Source organism: Phalangium opilio, unplaced genomic scaffold (genome assembly GCF_054372755.1).
Source record: "Phalangium opilio isolate 3A_F unplaced genomic scaffold, DU_Popi_V2 ptg000038l_1, whole genome shotgun sequence".
Classification (NCBI taxonomy): Eukaryota; Metazoa; Arthropoda; class Arachnida; order Opiliones; family Phalangiidae; genus Phalangium; species Phalangium opilio.
Genome location: NW_028324161.1, coordinates 1642300 through 1664240, shown reverse-complemented (window position 1 = coordinate 1664240; position 21941 = coordinate 1642300). Strand labels below are relative to the sequence as shown.

Below are 21941 nucleotides of genomic sequence, written 5' to 3'. Positions count from 1 at the left end.
TCAAATTATCACAGGATTTTGCTTTCAAAAAAAAAATTTCAATTCTAATTAACCGTTCATAAACTACGCCACACCCTAAACTTTGCGATTAATGGTATTATTTTCTAAGCAATGCGATAAAGGTTATTATTTACTAAACATTGCTATGAGTGTGGTTAATGCTAGTGCTGTTAGTTTTTTTAAAATTTCCAATAAAAATACTTTTTAAATAAAATTGACAAAGCCTCAGGTTTTCCTGCTAACTCTAACGGTGATCGACCGCGTTCACTTCAAAAACATTGCGTCATGTGTTGCTTATACACTGCTTTAAGAGGAATTCTAGCTTGACCACTGACGCCTATGGCCAAGCAAAACTTAATGAGGCATTTGCCCCACGTTGACTGAGCCGCTTCGTCACATTATCTTACATTATTACATGTAATGATAACTAAAACCTCGGATAGCCTGTTTAGATTGTTTTAAAGCTATTCAAGTTAGAGATTTGTACAAAGATTATTTTGCAACTAACGGTAAAGTAGGAAACCAAGCAAGAGCACACGATTAATCATAATTGATGATTTATTTGAAAGTATCAATGTTTTATTTTTAATAAAGAAAATTTCTTAATGGTCGTTTTCCAATAATGAATTGTCTCTTTCTTGGATATCAATCAGGTTCTCTAGGACTTCCATTAGAGCATGTTTTGCCTTTCTTTTGTTTTTCTCATTTAAGGTTTTAAAATCCTTTTCTAAGCTGAGTAAAAATAGCCTATCTGGATCTTCCGAAGCACCATCACAATCTTTCATTTTATCATTGTTTTCCTTCCAGATTTTTAGAAGAGATTGTTCGTATGGGTCAGGTTTTTGTTTTGGTCTTTTATATTTGCCTGAAGACTTGCATTCATTCTGCTCTAGGTGGTCGGATGTCGACGATTTTCGAGTATTACTACTTGAACTAGAAGAACATGTACTTGGCCTTGAGTTACTGGTTTCTTCATCTGATACCCTCAATTGGTCTTCGATGATACTGAACACCCCATCATCAGTCTCAATTACAAGCTCGTCCTGATGTGGTGGTTTTTCGGCATTTACCATGTTGTTGCTCGTTCTACATAGATTTTCGATTAATGACAAGCGTCTATAAGATCTAATTTATTCATTTTTACATACTTTCGATGACTTATGGAGTCCTTTAAAAAATGTAAGCTCTCAAAAAGCTCCCAGGCTTCTCTGTGGGAAGCAGCGCTTCCACTTTTTTTAGAAGCATCCATAATCTTTTTCTCTCGGACATATTTGTCTCTTATTGACTTCCAACGTGATTTCAGATCATCAACTACCATTCACAATAATAAACTTGATATATTGAATACTAATCAGTTATTAAATAAATATTACTCCTACTTGGTTTATGTAGCCTCTCGGAGATTCGAATCCACGCTCCATCTTTCTTCCTGTTGTTTCTATAGGCAGTACAGGCTTTATTCCACAGCTCTGGAAACGTTCTTACAACGTTTATTAATTCCTCATCGTTTATTTCAATATCTGCCATGATTATTTTAAACAATGAGCAGTCCACTATCTAGGTAAAATTAAGCCTTGGTGGCACGGTACTACTCTAGCTAGCTCAAGTTGCTCAACTGTATGAATGACGTATTGCAGCGCTCCCTCTGATTGGCTGGCAGATATCGGAGAGTCCTTTCGCTAATCTACGCTACCTCGGACCCGCGGCTGGCGCGATTTTTGAAAACGAGAAGTTTTGCTATATGTGGCTTGAATGCGTTTCAAGCTTGCGAACCTTGCAACCATGGCAAAGCGAAGAGAGCGAACGCGTATTACTGGTGTGGCCGTCACTTTACGATACCGTCGCGTCCGCGAAAGACTTCTTCAATTACGGCCATCTTCCAACATAAACGGGGCACATTTTGGTCTTCAATTAAGACCACGTCGTCTTTCTTTAATTCCGGTGTTGGAATCTTATTTAAGCGGTGGTGCGCAGAGCGTAATTCCAAAAGGTATTCGGATTTCCACCTCGACCAGAAAGTATCATTTATTCGTTGACGCAATTTCAAACGTCTGGTTAATTGAATCCGCGTAGCAGGAGTTGTAGGGTTTTGCGTAAACGACCTTGAAGGCAGTGCGGTGAGTCGACCTCCGACCAAAAAGTGCGCTGGGGTGAGAGGAGTTGGTTCACCAGCGTCTTGATAGACGTATGATATTGGTCGAGAGTTTATGACGGCCTCGGCTTCTGTTAGGTAGGTCGTGATTTCGTCAATGGTGAGACGGGCCTGTCCCATGGATCTTTTAAGGCAGCCCTTAACTGAGCGGACTAGGCGTTCCCAGAAACCGCCCCACCAAGCGGCTCTTTCTACGATATAATGCCAAGATATCTTTAGGTTGCCAAAGTAACGACATACTTCCGGACTTCGAATGTTTTTGAACAGTTCCTTGAGATCCAGCTCGGCTCTTTTGAATGACTTGGCGTTGTCGGAATAGATGGATTTAACTATCCCGCGGCGGGCAATAAATCGTCTAAATGCCTGAAGAAAGCTATCGGTCGACATGTCATTTACCAGCTCTAAGTGGCAAGCTCGAGTAACGGCGCAGGTAAATAACGCAATGTAGCATTTTTGCCCATCTTTCGTGTAAAGGGGTCCAGCAAAGTCCAGACCGCAAACTTCAAAGACCGGAGCTGGCGTTGTTCGAAAGGACGGTAGCGGCGCCATTTCGGCGGCAGAGGCTTTAATTCGAGTCCAACGGCAATGGTAACAATGATGTACCACCTTTTTAACCATTTGCCGACCGCTAGGAATCCAAAAATGTTCGCGGACTTCTACCAGAGTATCGGTAACCCCAGCGTGAAGTAAACGTTCGTGCTCATTGTAGACTATGAGCTCAGAAAGTCGATGTTTGGACGCGAGAATCCATGGATGACGTTCTCTGTAGCTCAGAGAGGTAGAGGTTAAGCGTCCTCCCACGCAAAGTAAACCGTCATCGTCGAGGTAGGGGTGGAGTGAATAGATTTTCGATTCCTTTTCAAAGCTTTGCCCGTTACGTAAGGCAGTGACCTCTGTGTGAAAGCAGTCTTCTTGTGATCTCTTGATCCAATATTTTTCAGCTCGTGTGAGCTCTTCCGTTGATAGTTCCTCAAATGACCTGTCTGTTTTCTTTTTCCTGCAGTTTTCAGTAAAACGATATATCCAGGCTGTTATTCGATACACGGGTTTCAGAAAGCATGTACTGAATTTTTTCAGCTCGAATACCGGCTCGGAAGCAGGCTGGACAGTGACTAGGCCAAGATTAACAGACCGGAAGGAGTTTCTGAGTTCGTCTTGTACTTCCGGGTTGGATACTTGTTTAGTTATTGGTTGTTTTGGGTGAGCCTCGGTTTCTTTACCGAGCCAAGTAGGTCCCTTCCACCATAAACTATTATGTATTAGATCTGACACGGTACTACCACGCGTTGGTAGGTCCGCTGGATTGTCCTTAGTTCGGCAATGATTCCAATCAGCTGGATTTGTTAGGGTCTGAATTTCCCTAACGCGATTAGACACGAAAGGCTTCCATTCGGTCGCGGATCCTCTTATCCATTGAAGTGCTATAGTCGAGTCGGTCCACATTCTAATTTTTGTGGGTCGAATAGCAAAGGTTCCGAGTAGGTGTGAAGTTAAGCGAGATCCTATTACAGCTCCCATTAGTTCCAATCGTGGCATGCTTAGTTTCTTTAATGGGGAAACTCTAGTTCTGCACGAGACCAGCGCTGTTCCTATTTTTCCTTCGCAAGTCTTGAAACGGAGGTACGTGACTGCGGCGTATGCCTTTTCGCTCGCGTCCACAAAGGTGTGCAATTCGATCTCTAGCAAATTTTCTTTGCCCGTTTGGGAATAATAGTACCGTGGAACTTTCACTTCTCTCAGATTTCGGAGTTCTTCGCACCATTCGTTAAATTTCGACGAGAGGTCTGTCGATAATTCTTCGTCCCAGGTCGACCCGTTTTGCCAAAGTTCTTGGAAAAGGAATTTAGCCTTTACTGTAAAGGGTGCTAGTAATCCAAGAGGATCAAATATTCGGGCTACAGATCTGAGTACCCATCTTTTCGTGTTCTTCCGAAGAATGAGAAATTCCAATAGGTCATCCATGACGAAAATCAGGCAGTCAGATGTGGTGTCCCAGGACAATCCTAGTATCTTCAGAGTTGCTGAATTTGACAGGCTTTGTGTGGATTTCGCTTCTTCTGTCGTTGGGTTTTGAAGGTGCCATAGTTTTTGTAGTTCCGGTGAGTTGGTCTTGAACTTATGTAGTTCCATCCCCGCTTGTTTTAAAATCTCAGTTGATTTGGTAGATATTTCGAAAGCTTCCTCGACGTGCTTTCCTCCCGTGACCAAATCGTCGACAAATAGACATTTATCAACTTTGTCACAGACTTCCGGTTCTTTCTCCTTATACTTTTTTACGTGGTGTCGTATCGTAGCTGCAAGCATGAATGGGCTTGAAGTAACTCCAAACGGGACCCGAGTCATTCGGTATACCAATAGGTTGGAGTTAGCATCTGGATTGTTTACATCAATCCACAGGAAACGGACAGCGTCTCGGTCATTTTCGCAGATCGAAATTTGTAGAAACGCCTTTGTTATATCAGCGGTAAATGCGATACGATTCTCACGAAATCGGATGAGAACGTCCAGAAGTTCTGGGTTCAGGTTAGGCCCTGCTTCCAGACAGTCGTTAAGTGATGGACTTCCTAGGGCGTGTGAGGATGCGTCATGTACGACTCGAAGCTTGGTAGTTTCGCTGGCGACGCGAATGACTTCTCGATGAGGAAAGTAGTAAGTGGGGAGGTCCATTTTTAAGGTCATAGAGGTGCTAACTCTTTCGACAACTCCTGATTCCAACTGTTCCTTAATTACGTCGTTGTAATTCATGAATAGGACTGGATTTGATTGCAGTTTTCTTAGTAAAACTTGGGTTCTCTTTTTAGCGACGTTGAGATTATCCGCGAGTGCCAATTTATTTGGTTTCCAAGGGAACGACACTTCATAACGTCCATTTTTGAATTGAATGGACCTTTCAAAAGAGGTTAGAACATCGCTGTGTTCTGGTGATTTTGAATCCGAGTCCCTTATACCAATTGAGTCGAGCTCCCAGAATGATCGGAGTTGCGTGGAGACCAATTCTTCCTCGGACGGAGTTACGGCGCTTATGTGCATGACTGAAGCCGTGTTTATGCCGATTGACGTGGACGTGACCATCGTTGGTCCGTTTATGACCCATCCAAAAACAGTATTTTGCGCGACGAGTTTGGAAGAAAGGCGTTCGAACCTTCCATAAACAATTCCCCAGTATTCATCTGAGCCCAAAAGCAAATCTATGGAAGAAGAGCCACTTTGGCCATCGTTGTCTTCAAGCGTGTCTACTAGACGGAGTCCTCTTTTCTTCATTTCTTCAACGACACCCGAACTTGGTACCGAGAAGACTGCTCCGCTTATCTCCTTCTTCGATTCGAAAGCTTCTATTGTGACTCGACGCTTGGGGTCAAAAGTGCAAGCTAGTTCTAGGCGAACTTTTCTCCTTTTGCTGCGTATAGGTTCAGCTCCCTCAAAGGGGTATACGTCCAGTTCTTCTTCAGAGATTACCGGTAGGTTCAGGCTTTTAGAAACACTTTCCTTGATAATCGTTACCTGGCTTCCGTTGTCCAGTAGACAGCGCAGTTTCTTGGTGCTTCCATCTTTAGGGTTTTTTCCGACGGCCTGGGCCATTTGCAGCAAGACCATCTTGTTCCGACTAGGTTCGTTCGTCCCTACATGATTATTAGCAGCTTGAGTTGGGCTTGAGGTTGAAGACTCTTGATTATACCCGCTTTCTTCATCTTTCCCTTCGCAAAGGGTAATGTGGTGTTTCTTCCCACAATTAGGACAGTTTTTACTGTTAGAGTCGCAGTTTTTCGTACGGTGTTTACTTCGTAGACAAATGAAGCAGCGTTGTCTTTTAAACACGAGGTCTTTTCTTTCCGCTAGAGTTAAGGCTTTGCACTCCGAGGTTTTGTGCTCTGAATCGTCACAGTAAAAGCAGGTTTTTACGTAAGCGCGACCTTTGTTAGTGCCAACCAAAAGAGCGGAGGCAGTAGATTGGGACGATTTTTGATTCCGATTTTTGTAACCAGAGGGGTTAACAAATATTGGCGGTTTTCTAGAATCTGATTCTTTATTTGTATTAGCTTGAGCTCTTTCGCGAAAAACGATTTCTTTCCGCAAAAAATATAGGAGATCGTCTACGGAATACGACTTTTGATCGTAGTTACGATTAAAATCAATTGAAAGTTCTAATGGCAAAGTTTTAACTAATACATGGCATAATAAGACACCGTAAGAATTTGTGACTACACCGAGAGATTGTAAACTGCGAATTTGTACTTCACAAGTGTCATACAAACGTTTTAGTCCTTCAATGTCATTAGCTCTCTTTACGGGCGTTAAATTAGTTAAAATGTTCATGTGAACTGCCGTGATATCTTCTGAACAACCAAAGCGTTCTTTCAGATTTTTTATAGCGGTGTCATAATTTTGATCAGTTGAGGCTAATCCCGACATTGACCTAGCGGCAGCCCCAGTTAAATAAGATTTAAGATAAGAGAACTTAGCTGATTTTGGTAGAGTAGGGTTGTCGTGGATGGTCGCAGAATATTGAGACCAGAAACTCAGCCAATTTTCGATGTCTCCGTTGAATCGTTCGATCTCCAACTTCGGTAGCCGGACGTTGGGTGCTGATGAAGTCACTGAGATGCTTCCCGTCGTAGAGTGCGTTCCACCAGGTGCGAGCGGTGGAGGCGTTTGAGGTACTTGAGGAGTAGGTGTTTGAGGTGGTTGCAAATTAGGTGTTTGGTAGCCGTAGGTTAGAGATGGTGCCCCAGGTTGGGCGGCTGCCTGTTGCATCCTTATACCATCTAATTTCTCCAGGAGGCGTTTAGCTGAAGCACTAGCTTCCAAAATGTCGTCCGCGTACTTGCAGCAAACCTCAAAATCGTTCTCTTGTACCTCATCTCCATCGATTAGGTTTTCGATGAGATTATTAAGGTTTTCTAATTGCGACTCTTTGTCGTTTAGAAGTAACACACAGTTTTCTAGCTTATCCACGTTAGGTGTGGCAGAGTTCAGTTCATTTTTTATAGCGTTGATAGCGCGAGTAGCTGCAGACCGTACTGCACTACGCTTCTTAGTGTATTTAGATAGTTGTTTCGCGTTTTGAGTCGCCTCAACTACTTCTTCGTTTTCCGCCATATTTAATTTTTTTTTGTTACCAGTTTTAAGACGATTTATACCGAGCGCGAGTGTTCCTTATATCGACGTATTTCCCGGGTTTCGGCACCAAAATGTAGTGGGATTTTGGCCGAGGGGCTGCTCAAGAGTGGGAGAGCTTAGAATACTTTAAAATTCCCGACTGAAAAAAGAACTTTAAAGCCAATTTTATTCCTTTTAATAAAATTGAAGGGTTGGTCGAAATAACGTCGATTAGTAACATTCGGTGGAATAACAAACTGATATTGAATAAAACTTAATACTTTAATACGAAATACAAAGGAAAAAAAACAAACTTATACACAGCGAAAGCGAAATTTTACCGTCCCGAGACGGGTAGAGGGAGAGAGGTCGGCCCGTGCCTTCCTCGTACAGGTAGATTTTTTTTACGACTAAAGTTTTCTCATCCATCGAAGTTTTCTCTCTTTGATGAGAAAAATTTGTCATTTTTGGGGGCTCTTGCCCATTGGGTCGAAGGGGTCACGTGCAGTACTGAAGCCGCTTAGCAACTCCATATAAGGAGCGATTTTTCCCTCCAGCGAGGTTGTGACGTCTTAAAGGTTGCATTCCGTAAACATGACTCACGAGAAAGTGAAAGGGGACTCTGGGCAAGAGAAACCCAAAAATGACTATTGACGATAAACTTTTAAAGGGTTAGTGTTTTTAAAGGGTTAGTGAAATGAACATTGGTAATTAAATTTTGTACACGGTTATACACACAAATAGTTTTAAACAAAAATGATTATTAAGCAAACAAATAGGATTATTAAGTAAACAAACAAAAATTAGTTTCGTTATTTAGTTATTTAGTTAGTTTAAGTTAGATTTATAATAAAATCATTTAACATCGTTAGCCGATATAATGAATTAACCGATCTCAATATCAAAGCTTAACTGAAATACTTGTTCAATTTTTTTTAAATTCAATGAATCTCAAATATCAGTAATATCCTTAATATTTAAAAAATGATCATGTTATGTTTATAAAATATTAATACAATAACGCAATGTAATCGTCTCGATTAGTAAAATCAATTATCGGTAAAGTGGCCATTTGATAAAAGTTCCTATATAGAAACTACTTCAAAAGAAACGAAAACTATAATTCTAATTCTCCTTTAATATCACAAAACGTTAATCTTTCCGTTTTAGAGTAGAAAAAAATCGGGAATTAAGCGAAGAAGCTGCCAATTTTTGTGTCAGAAAATAAAAATTTTTATCTTCTTTGAAACTTAACATGGAAAAAAAATTAATTAAAGAACAACTTAATATCTTTCCAGTAGATAATTTGTTTAATAATTAATATTGATATTTCAGTTTCATTGATTTTAAGAAAATTAGTAACGATATTGGTAAATTGTTTAACTAGATAATTTTAATTAAACGGTTCAAACCCTTTAGGAAAATCTTAGTTTTGAAATGAGTTAAATTCTAATTATAAATATTTGGGCTAATTAATTTATCGGTGATAATCAATTTATTGCCTTGTGATGGGTAAATGTTTGACGGGAGATTAAAATTTCGATTTGGATTTGGGTTAGAGAAATAAGAGAATACGGTTTTAAGCACCCTTTCCAAATGGAACCAACATTAATTTTAACTAATAATTGCAAGTTTTCAAATTTTCGTATGATGTAACCAAGTTTATAGTAATGAAATGGCTTCTAATGCCAAAGAGACAACTAAAGAAACAATGTGAAGGTTGCGTCTCAATCCCGAGTATAGAGAAAAAGAGAATGCACGTAAATGAGAATGAAGGGCTGAAAAAGGGTTGCTACCTTTTCCGGCTTTCCAATTTTGTCTCTTTTCGTTAGGTTTGTTTTACTGAGTGAGTTATTGTAAGCAGGGGCGGAAATAAGATAACTTTGAGAAACCTATGGGGGTCACTCCCTATAAATTTATTAGGTGAGCAAAAATGAAAAGATGTGCCTCGTCCATCTTGTTTAGTGTCCTGAAGCTTTCAGAAATTGTCTACGAAGCCAAAAAATTAGTGTGTGTTTTTCTTCCAATTTTCCATTTCCAAATTTAGTGTGTCTGTCATACTTGCGTTTTTCGAAACATCTCTGATATATAATATATATATTGATGTATAATTATATATTATAGTATACTTCATGGATCCCAGAAATATAATGAAAGTCTTAGTGTTAGTGGTAAGTACTTTCTACTAAATTATTCAACTTATCGAGATTGACCTGAGTAAAGTTGCGCTATATTTTATTAAGAACGTAATTACGTTAATTTTTTGGTCATACCACTGATCACAAATAACCTATTTTGTATCCGTTTTCCGTCAGGCAGATTCAACAGAGAATTAAAGATTCCAGAATATAGTAATTGACGAAAACGTGAAAAAGGAAGTGTAAAGTGGGAAAAGTTAATTAAAACCAATATTATATTTTTAGTTATGAAGGCTTGATTATAAAACATTAGTAATTTGAAACAATTATTCAACATTTATTCCACTAAATTTTCATTTGCGAAAAATATTTTATGATAAATTTTGAGCATTATTTTATTAACAGTACCCATACTGTGTTATAATGATCTAGTAAACGTTTTACATTTCCATATTGAAATTGACAGTGATGTGTATTCGGTCCTCAAAGAGAGAATGAAATGGAATTAAAATCATCTTTAATCTACAACAACATCTTCAATTTATATGTTAACGTATAAAGTCATCCGTTAACACGATCACGACCGAGCTACAGATCTTTTCGACTTCTATAACGTCATCAGAGTTAAAGGCCCTTTTATTTTTCCGTATCCGAAAAAATTGAAATGATCTAAATTACTAAATGTAACACACGAAGCGAAATATTTCTGTATATACAGTGTGGAAGAGATCAGAGCAATATCTACCTTTGTGGAAAACCCCCAGAACCCCTGACGGACTACTTCACTGCAGTACATTTTCGAGCTCGTATACAGGGTGTGACATGTGTCACTGTATGCAAATGAGAACGTGCAACAAGTATCATAGTGAATATCGTTTAATGATACGCACTTTGAAACGTTAAAGACCTACGATTAAGCTTAGGAACTAAGGCATCACACTACAAATTAAAGGGCTGTTTGGTAAACTCATCAGCGTAAATGTTCGATGTGCCTACCGTCGTGGTGTAGACTCTTCAAGACGATTGTCCATTGTTTACGTTTTCAAGCATTTGAGGAGTGATTCCATATCTAGTAGGCCAAAGCATAAGGGTTCACCTTATGCTTTCGCCTACTTAGATAAGGAATCCATACGAGGTTACGAAGGTCAGAATTATCCGCGGCATTGAGCATTTGGCACATTATTCAATCAAACGTACGCGTCGTTACTAGCAGCTTAGTTCGTATAAACGTTGTAAGTCCTGTGTCGTAGACGAATGGCAGCCTACTCCAACCGAGAAAAATTTTACATGACGTTTATTTTGGTTGAATTTCGCGGTAACGTTCAACAAGCGGCATTGCTTTATGTCGAACGCTTCCCACACCGACGAAGGCCGGTTCGAAGAACCTTCACGAACATTAGAGACAACCTACGAGATTTCGGGAGTTTCGTCGTGCAAGACCGTCAACGTAGAAGAGACCGTATAATTGGTAATCATGATAGGGAAGTCGACATTCTAGCACGTTTTGAAGCCAATCCTCATACTAGTAGTAGAGCGGTCGGAGAAGAGGTTGGTCTAAGCCATTCAACTGTTCTTGCCATTTTACATCGGCATCACTACCGGCCCTATCATAACCACCTCCATCAAGCCTTAACGGACGATGACTACCTAAGACGTCAAGACTTCTGTCTTACCATGCGCGAGCTAATTGAAGCCGATCCATTGTTCTTAAGAAAGGTTATTTTTTCTGATTAGGCGACATTTCACAGGGATGGTACGGTAAACCGACATAACTTACATCACTGGACCCAACGAAATCCATACTGGTTACATTACCATAAAATTCGATGGAAGATAAATGTTTGGTGTGGCATTCTGGGGAACAGAATCATCGGACCTTTCTTCTTCGAGGACAACATTACTGGTGACAGGTATTTGCACTTCCTGCGCCACGAGTTTAGTGATGCGATAGACGCATTACCATTAGCAGTGATGCGGGACCTGTGGTTCCAACAGGATGGTGCGCCACCACATTGGGCGGTCAATGTTCGCCAATGGCTAACCGAGGGGTTAGTCACTTAAATAATCAGGTGTACAAAACCGCAGAAATCGATTACTTGATTTCTAGAATTCTTTGAAAATCATCAGTAATCAAAATCATTTCTGCGGGTAATCAAAGGTAATCAGAAATCTCCGATAATCACTGGAAATCACGTGAAATCTTGAGAAAATTAGAAATAATCACATGATTTACTAGTAATCTTTTCTAATCACCTCGGTAATCACGCCTTTCGTGAAATAATCACGCATAATCAATGGAGGAATTCGAAAATCCAAAATAAAAATCATAATCAGTTGAAATAGAAATAATCACTGTATTCATCGAAATTCACGAGGAATCCAGTGGTAATCACGGCATTCACCAAAAAATCACCGGAATTCAAACGGAAATCACAAGTAATCCGCGGCAATAACGGGAAATCAGTGTAATGATTATGGAAATCACCGAAAATAATCGTAATCACAGAAATCAAGGAATTCGTCCAGTAATCATAGGAATTCATATAAAAATTCAGAAATCAGTAATCAGGTGTACAAAATTTTGGCGAATGACTAGCCCCTCGTGGCTAACTGAGCACTTTCCAAACCGTTGGATCGGTAGAGGTGGACCAATTCCGTGGCCAGCAAGATCGCCTGACCTAACCCCACTTGATTTCTTCTTATGGGGATATGTTAAGGGGGAGGTGTATGCAACAGAACCTTTAAATGTAGTCGACTTGAAGGCCAGAATTCGAAGCGCAATTGAACGAATCACTTCTCAAATGCTAGGAAACGTAATACAAGGCGTGGACAATCGTCTTGAAGAGTGCCTACACCACGACGGTAGGCACATCGAACAATTACGCTGATGGGTTTACCAAACAGCCCTTTAATTTGTAGTGTGATGCCTTAGTTCCTAAGCTTAATCGTAGGTCTTTAACGTTTCAAAGTGCGTATCATTAAACGATATTCACTATGATACTTGTTGCACGTTCTCATTTGCATACAATGACACATGTCACACCCTGTATACGAGCTCGAAAATGTACTGCAGTGAAGTAGTCCGTCAGGGGTTTTGGGGGTTTTCCACAAAGGTAGGTGTTGCTCTGATCTCTTCCACACTGTATACAGTGTGGTCGAGATCAGACCAACACCTCCCTTTGTGAACAGCCTCTAATACTGCCAAAGGATGACGTCATTATACTAAAGTATAACTATAAATGTTTGGAATGAGTTTTTTATTTAATGCAAGTGACAAGGTACAAAAGGAACATGGAGAATACGCGTGAATGCAACAAAATGTTTTATAGCACAGTCTTGCGACAAGTCTTAGAACTTAGGCCTCAAATTACACCGCAAATGTTCGATGTGACTACCATTGTGGTGGAGACACTCTTCAAGATGACTGGCCATGTCTTGCAATACAATTACAAGCACTATAAAACAGGAATTTCAAGTAAATGTATTCATCGAGAAGAGGGATCAGATAATTCGGTTTCAAAAATGCCCACCCAAATATTTACCTTCCATCGCAATTAATGGTAATGATTTCGTAACCAGTGAAACTTTTGTTGGGTCGAGTAATGTACGTTATGACGGTTTAACGTTCCATCTCAGTGAAATGTAGCCTCGTCAGAGAACAGTACCTTTCTGAAAAATAATGGATCGGCTTGTATTAGATCACGCAAAGGCCTTGCCGTCTTGGGTAATACCTGCAAACAGTTCAATTTGTCCTGGTTGGAATAGGCTGGAATATTACTAAGACACGAGACTAACCATACTGTAATTCGACCTAAGCTGCAACGTAACCGTGCGCACTTTTCATAACGGCCTTTTTTCTCGGTTCCACAGACAACCTGGACCTTCTGCTTCAAAGTTTTTTCCAAAGAAACCTTTGTTTTCCTCATTAAGTCCAAAGTATAAGGTTAGGGGTCTTTTAATATTGTTCAACCATGTTTCTATGGATTTTTTTTACAGTATTTGTGCCTTTTTACCAGCCTTATAGTTACAATTGTATTCCTACAGACCTTGTATTTCTAATGCGACCATCAAAACCACAACGTTCAGCCTAAAAAATAGGATGGTAAATGTTTAGATCTGTCGGGTCAGGACATTAGAGGTCCAAACATCCACCGGTGTAGAGAGCTACATGGAACTGGGAAATTTCCATTTACCGTAGTTACCATGAAAAACCGTGGGAATGGATGGTTTCTCTAGTAATATCACGTATTCGGATCGGGAATGGACGAAAAAACCAATATGGAATGGAAGTGGTTAAATTGAAGTACATTTTAGTTTGGAAATAGTTGGTAAGTGGATAGAACCTATTTTCTTTGGAAGATCCTAAAATTTAGAAAAGAATAAAAAAGGGTTTTGCCAATAATGGCAGCTCTCTGCCTTTGTCTGTATTAGAATATATATGGCAATATAGGAGCCACTACTCATCTCACTTAGTTTGTTGTAGCCTAGTTATTAGCTCTCTAAGCCAACAGTACCGTCTTATAGCTCATTGTCCTATTACTTTACCACACGAGATTCACGGCTAATGTAGCTGTCAATAAGTCCATTGTAAGTTTTCGCCCAATTCTCGGAATAAATATTTTAGGAAGTGACTCATGCTACTTGGTGACGGGCAGGGTTGTTGATTTTTTTGATTTTTTCAAAAAAATCAATAGAATCGTTTTTTGTATTTAAATCGGATTTTTTTGATTTTAATTGATTTATTTGATTTTTTTGATTTTTATTGAACTACTAGATAGTAAATTACCAACATGAATACTTTTGAGTCAAAATTAACCAAAAGCAAAATAATTATGACATTTAAGCAGCTATTGGATATTATTACTATTCAAATGCTTGTATAAAAAGACTAGCTTGACCGCTATTTCATTTCTTAGCCTATCCAGCAAGACAAACTAAAGTTCTGGGAAAAACGTAACCTGAAATATACGAAAACCATGATTATTTTTAATTTTAGGTCTTTTCTGGTTAAGTTTCTTCTCGAGTTTCTTAAACTACTTCTTGGAATCTTAGAAAACAATTTTTAAAAATAAAAATATATTCTTGATTTTAATCAAATGATTTTTAAAAAATCGCTTCATTTAAATCATGATTTAAATCAGTGATTTAAATCAAACAACCCTGGTGACGGGTGATCCGAGCAAGAGTCCCTCAGTCCAGTCAGAGTTTTCTACAGTTGTTCAGCTACCTTATTTTTACTAAAATTCCCGATGAAGAACCGTTATTGCAGTGGTAATTTTGGGCCTAACCAAAACGCTCAAGGGTTGTATTCTTTCAAAGACTATGTTTTGGAAATGGTTTTCTTTTCTGCTATTGTTCATTTCGGTAATGGTTGTAAAGGCAATGACGTTTCTTAATTGGGAATAGGAATGATTGGTATTTGGAAACCACGAATTGGGAACAGATGGGGAGGTTGATTGAAATCTATGGTGGAATTAGTGAACAAAAATACGAACAAAAATGGTATGGAAATAGTAACGTTTGAAACGGAAATGCAGCTCTCTACAGCGGTGTCACGTGTCGATCGTTAAAGCGACCTTCAATACAATAAGCACCATGACCAGCTCAAGCCAGCAATCTTTTAAAACTGAACGTTGGAGCATTTCTGGTCCCTTTAGAGATACAGGGTTTTGTAGTGTAGCCAATTAGTAGTTACAATTACAGTAGTTACTCTCGTTTATTAGCAAAATTCCAACCTATTCGAACCAAGTCAAATTGAACAGGATGTTTATTTTATTCTTGCCAGTTTACAAGGGCATCACTACAGGCTTTATCATATCCCCCTACTTCAAGCCTTAACGGACGAAGATTACCAAAAACGTCTTACCATGGGTGACCTTATTGAAGCCGATCCATTACTTTGAGGAAGGTACTGTTTTCTGACGAGGCTAAATTTCACAGGGATGGCACTGTAAACCGTCATAACGTACATTATTGGACACAATAAAATTATCACTGGTTACGACATCACTACCATCAAATGCGATGGAAGGTAAATGTTTGGGTGGGCATATTTGGAAACTCAATTATAGGACCCTTCATCTTCGATGAGAACATCACTGAAGACATTCACTCTGACTTCCAGCGTCATGAGTTTAGGCCTTGCAAATGCATTGCAAGACATGAACAGTCGTTTTGAAGAGAGCCTGCATCACAATGGTAGACACATCGAATATTTTGTTGAGGTGTTTCTAAACAGATCAGAGGTTGTAATTTGAGGCCTAAGTTCTAAGACTAATCGTGGGACTGAGCTTTAAAACATTTGGTTGCATTTCCTACCATGTCACCCGTTGTCACTAGTATACAATAAAGCTTTTATTTAAACCCTGTATAATTTAGTATTGTGACATCATCCGTCGTAGACCAAGAACCAATGGCCTGGATCTTACCTCATAAAGTACTAAAGGTCTGACTATTGTAATGAGTTTAGTTTTGATGCTCATTAGTAGATCTGGCCGTCTTACGCTTCGCAGCTGGGGCATTTGAGTAAGGTGGGGTCATGTTTGACCCTAATGAGGTATGATTTCTTACATGAAAAAAAAAGGTGGCAAATGATAGAGCTTGAAATGTCGATTTTATATATATGAAATCTGACGTCATCAAAGGGGGCCATCAATTAATCAGACGGGGGTTAAAATGGTCGAATGAGGTACGAATTCTTACCTCATGAGGTACATGTATGAATCCGGTGTTGTTTGATAGATCTGGTTGTGGTAAATAACAGAATATAAAATCTGACTGGAAAATACGCGGGTAAGGTTTAATCTGACGGCCTGATTCTTGCGTCAAACTATGACAATTTCTTGCCTCATAAGGCCCATAAATGTAACTGGTGTTATATTGTAAAAGAAGCCCCACTGATGGCAAGTATATTAAACTTAACTTGTTTGAGCGAGTTGTAACTGATTCTAACGGGGTAATGTGGGGCGAAATTTTGACTAAGTATCAAGGTACCAGTTGGTAGTGTTTTATTACTTTATTGACGTCAACGCTGCCTTGCTTGCAAAGTGGCAACCTACATCGAAAAGCAGCATCCATTTTACTTTATTGTTTGACGTTTTTATAGTCAAAATTTCAAAAACCACACACGAGGTGTCGTATAAAGAGTGGCTACTCACGTTTGCGCATTTTATTTAGTTTTAGTTTCATTATAAAATAGTTTTGGACGCGGTTCGGTCGTTAAACCTTTATCGTTAAATTTTTAGATTAACTGTAGTTTTTCATAAGCTTAAAGCCATTTTCAACTAGTTGAGTTTTTTTAGAAAACGTAATTATGACGGCGAATAGTGGTTCATAATAGTCTTGAAATTCCAAAAACCGTGCTGTTCAGCTACAGATGAATAATAATGGACCCAGAAAGAAAATGTGTTTTTGATCTACATTCAAACGAGGACGAATCTAATTATTCTAATGTTCATGCATTTACTGAAGATTTGCTAGCGACATGCAAAAAATTCTGGGGAGCAAAAAAGAAAATGAAGAGTAAATATTCAGATGTCATACTTCCAGATGTGCCTAATGAATTGTCAGGTTGTCATACCGCTTGTTATAGAAAGTTTACGGCATTGTCGTTATCGCGAGTTTCAGCCATTAGTTCTGAAAGTGCACCAGACCCATCAAGTTCGTCGGCAAACGTAACTCAATTAACTGAAGCCAGATTATTTCGATAAAAATCAAATGTTCCTGGAACAACAACAAACACTGGCTTGTTAGAAAAGAAGTGCATATTTTGCCTTAAGGAAACTAGGAAACAACACGGTGTTACACTAAGCTCGTCCAATGCGAAACAACGAATTTTGAGAACAATGTCAAGAACTTTGCTCGAATTTTGAATGATGAGAATATGCTATTTAGAATAGGCGAAGTAGATTTTATCGCTAAAGAAGTGCATTACCACGCTTTGTGTCGAACAGAATATAAAAAAACAAGATGGCCCCAGCCTATTAACGTTTAGTTTAGGCTAGCTAAATTTATTGTAAGATGACCCCGGCCTATATACTTTACGGTTATTTTTTTCTTTTAAGTATCAAATATCATTCTAATTATGAATAAAAATAATCTAGCTTGATTTTGGGTTATAGATTAATGAAACAAGTAAATAACCAACTTCTGTCCTATGAACTGCAACCATTTTGTTGATATTTTTCTTGCAAACCTAATAAGTGTGGGATAATTGATGCGTTTGGGTACTAAAATTGTTCATTGATTGCACGCTTATAGCAATATGCAACAAGCGCTTAGAATTAGCCCCAAGTCATGTTGTCTTGAAAATTGACGCAATAGAAATGAAGTAATTGGCATAAGCCCTAAAGAACAACGCTAGATGTGACACGGAAACGGATGGTGGAGATAAAGAACAGAGAAAATTGTACTGAATAGAAGGCAGGCCCAATAGATATTACCGCCAAAAACATCCTCATTCCTTTTTGTTTATGACGTACTAAGCGTTAATTAATAAAAGTAAGTAATTAGTAAAGCATAGGCGTTTGAGGCTTACATTGGATTTTAAGCTTGTTGTACAGAGCGACCAAATTTTCCACATACCTTTTCGCAGTATCAGAATCAAATAATTTTAGGTACGAATCAAGTCTCGAAAGCACAAAAGGCCGCTTAAAATTCGCAAGGTATGCTAAAATATCTTTCCCATATAAAAATAAATTCAGTTTATCTACGGCCACAGACTAAATCGAAAAAAAAAAGAGCTAAGCCTAGCAATAGCAGACGCCAAATTTTTGTAATCCCGATCTCCAAATGTCGCTCTCAGATGGTATCCCATCAACCATTGCACGACCTTTCTCAGTAGAAAATGGGGAACAAATGCATCAATGTTTCAACCCGCCTTGACGGGGCCAATGCATTTGGTTAATTATCCATTCCTTGATAACTTCGGTTCATTTACTTCTGGTTTTACAAAAGTCAGAGTTTCGCATTTCTTACTCCTGTTATCGTTGAGTTGTTGATTTAGTTTTATAATTATCTTTCAGCAATTCAAATGGAGCCTTAAATTTTTCATATTAACTTTAATTAAACCATGAGTATGTTGATTGCGTTTGTCAATAATGCTATGACCGGAATTAATTTACATTTAAACACCTGATTAAACTATCTAATCAACGATCATCCGTTAAGCCTTAAACCTTGCCATAGGCAGACAACAATCTAGACGGAGTTTGCAGTCTATTTATGACATCTCACTTTGCCCTCTATTGGATCTCTCAACATTATCGTTAAATTTATTTCTTAAATATAATAATTTTTTAAATATAATAATCATATTAGCTAATTACAATTATTTAACTTTAAATGAGTATGTCTCATTGATTTAAATTACATAATTGCTAAAAATCATTTGGCGCGCGCCAGGCAGCCTACGGAAAATTCTCTCTACCCTCTTTCCTCTCCCACTTACAATATCAAGTTGCAGCTAGTTGGCGCGCGTCGGGAAGGGGAGGGTGGGTGTTGGTTCCAGATCCTTCCTCTCTCTTCTCTTGATTCTAACATAACTCGAGATATGTACTAAGCGACCGTGGCTAAAATAGCTAGGGCAGGCGCCTTCACTGGCGTCTAGTATGGATTAGGAGGTCGCGGGATCGATTGCCGGTGTGGCAGAAAAATAATTTCATTTCAAATAAAATAAGTTACGCCACCTATGTTGTGTAACGTGAAGTAAGGGTGAAATTTGAATTGAAAATTTTAGGGAAATTCGAAATTCAAAGGATTTTTCATGTCGAAACTCATCAGGTCACACCAAAATCCAGCCAGCCAGCCAACTGAGGTCGGAACAATCGTTTTCCAGCTCTAAAGAGCGGCAAAACGAAAAAAGACCGAGTCTTATAAGAAAGCTTCTAACAAAACTGAAAACGTATGGCACGACAAAAGAGAATCCCATAAAATGGCATTTGATGAAATTTGAGCTCATCTTGAGGATTCCATAATAAACAAGGAGGAATTTAGTGCCCCCCGCCAGATACAGCGCCTATCACATGTTTTTTCGAAGCATACACACTTGAAATCACACTCTTTATACGTTTTGCATTGGCCAAATGACTAGTTTATTCTTTGTCTTCAATCATCAAAACTATGCGAGATGGTTGAGTAGAATGCAAGATAACATGCTCAAAATGGGCGACACCCATCCCGGACCAAGAGAATACTTTGTAAAGGGTGCTTAAACAATTCGACAACCGAGAAAAACTATTCAAGGTCTCCAATAGATTTAACACTTGAACAAACAATCAACGCTGATGCTGCGAGCGGTCTCGCGGGAATAGCCTCATTCTCAGCACGTCAAAGATGGGCTCGAAGTCACTTTATTAGAACAAGCATTATGAGCAGCCTATTTAAGGATCTAGGGCTACGAAAGCAAGAAGCGGTTGTATCAGAATTTAAAGCGTGCAATTTGATGAAAAAATGAGATTCAATTAAACAAGATCACAGAGCAAATAAAGCAGTCCTTGAATCCTTTTGACTCGAGAATTGAGCCTACAACACTATTATATATAAAAGACTTGGTTTGCCCAAGCCTTAAAAACAAAACGATGAGAGTTTTTCCAGTTGACTGCAGCCTGGATATTATTTTTTTTCTATTGAATTTTAAAGACAATCAGTATTTCACTACTCTTTAGAATTTAATTCAATCACCTGATTTTACTGCTAATGGATTAGTTTCCTATAAATTAATTGAAATAAAAAATTACTTATCTCAGATTTTTCAAGAACAATTCCATTTTCCTGAAACATTTTATCAAGAAATTTTTTCTTTTCAAGGGAGAACGTACTTTAATTTTCAAATAATACTCTTATTAATAATGTATTATATGCGGTCTTTTCGAATACACAAGGGATTGTTATCACCTTTCGTATATTTGATAAAGGGGTTCGTTTCTTCTTTAAGCACAGTCACAATTATTGAACCGTGTATATCAGTACTTGTGAGGAAGATTTTAGAAGTGTTGGTTGAGTTGCTGTTTAGTTGGCAACATTATGAAAACTTGATGTGTTTAAAACCTTTTGAAAGGAAAATTCTCGGCAATTAAAAAAGAAAGTGTCATTTTATTAAATTTAGACGATATCCCTCAAAATGGTATGGTCCCATTTCTCCCAATTCTGTGTTTCCCAAAATACATTTTTATCCCAAACTTTCCGATTCCCAATTCTCCCAATCTTATATTTCCCAATCGGAATTTTTATCCCAAACTATTCAATTCTCATTTCTCCCAATCGAATGGTTTCGTCTAATATTTTATGCTGCAAATGGTTGCTTTCAAAACGTTAGGTTAGGTTAGGTTAGGTTATTATCCTATTAATTAGCTGCCACCTTTTCCAAAATATTCTCCTACTAATTAGCTGCTACCTTTTCCAAAATATTCTCCTAATAGTTAGTTGCCACCTTTTCCAAAATATTCTACTATTAATTAGTTGCCACCTTTTCCAAAATATTCTCCTATTAATTAGTTGCACCTTTTCCAAAATATTCTCCTATTAATTAGTTGCCACCTTTTCCAAAATATTCCCCTATTAATTAGTTGCCACCTTTTCCAAAATATTCTCCTATTAATTAGTTGCCACCTTTTCCAAAATATTCTCCTATTAATTATTTGCCACCTTTTCCAAAATATTTTCCTATTAATTAGTTGCCACCTTTTCCAAAATATTCTCCTATTAATTAGTTTGCACCTTTTCCAAAATATTCTCCTATTAATTAGTTGCCACCTTTTCCAAAATATTCTCCTATTAATTAGTTGCCACCTTTTCCAAAATATTCTCCTATTAATTAGTTGCCACCTTTTCCAAAATATTCTCCTATTAATTAGTTGCCACCTTTTCCAAAATATTCTCCTATTAATTAGTTGCCACCTTTTCCAAAATATTCTCCTATTAATTAGTTGCCACCTTTTCCTAAATATTCTCCTATTAATTAGTTGCCACCTTTTCCTAAATATTCTCCTATTAATTAGCTGCCACCTTTTCCAAAACATTCAACAACGCCTGAATTTAATATTTTTCGGTTCATTTGATGTACCTTAATGCTTTTGGGGGTTGCACATAAGTCAATTTGGCTTAGCAACCCTATCCCTCCAATAAATAAATAAATCAATAAATTCTCCTACTAATTAGCTGCCACCTTTTCCAAAATATTTTCTTAATAGTTAGCTGCCACCTTTTCCAAAACAATGGTTCCTTTAATTCGTTGCCACCTTTTCCGAAATATTCTCCTATTAATTAGTTGCCACCTTTTCCAAAATATTCTCCTATTAATTAGCTGCCACCTTTTCCAAAATATTCTCCTAATAGTTAGCTGCCACCATTTCCTAAACATTCTCCTACTGAATATGTAAAACATATCATTGTTAATAAAACCAAAAAATTCTCTTTGAACTTATTAACATATGTTTTATGCTGAATTGGGACAAAAGAAATTGGGTGAAAAGACACAGTGTTGGGTCAAATGGGATTGGGAGATATGGGAATTGGGAGAAACGGTTTGGGTTAAATGGGAGTAAATCCTAAAAATA

General features: G+C 38.3%; 2 protein-coding genes across 2 annotated transcripts; both read right to left on the bottom strand.

Moving 5' to 3' along the window:
• Window positions 1-602: 602 nt before the first annotated feature.
• On the bottom strand, window positions 603-1830 carry LOC149682591 (uncharacterized). Its single transcript, XM_089834196.1, has 3 exons — window positions 1380-1830; window positions 1149-1311; window positions 603-1086 (listed from the first exon to the last, which is right to left on the bottom strand). The coding sequence occupies exons 1-3, from the start codon at window positions 1525-1527 to the stop codon at window positions 603-605; spliced, it is 795 nt and encodes a 264-aa protein (XP_089690322.1). The 5' UTR covers window positions 1528-1830.
• LOC149682590 (uncharacterized) lies at window positions 1826-7249 on the bottom strand. The gene has a single exon (XM_089834195.1). The coding sequence runs from the start codon at window positions 7247-7249 to the stop codon at window positions 1826-1828; it is 5424 nt and encodes a 1807-aa protein (XP_089690321.1).
• Window positions 7250-21941: the final 14692 nt, after the last annotated feature.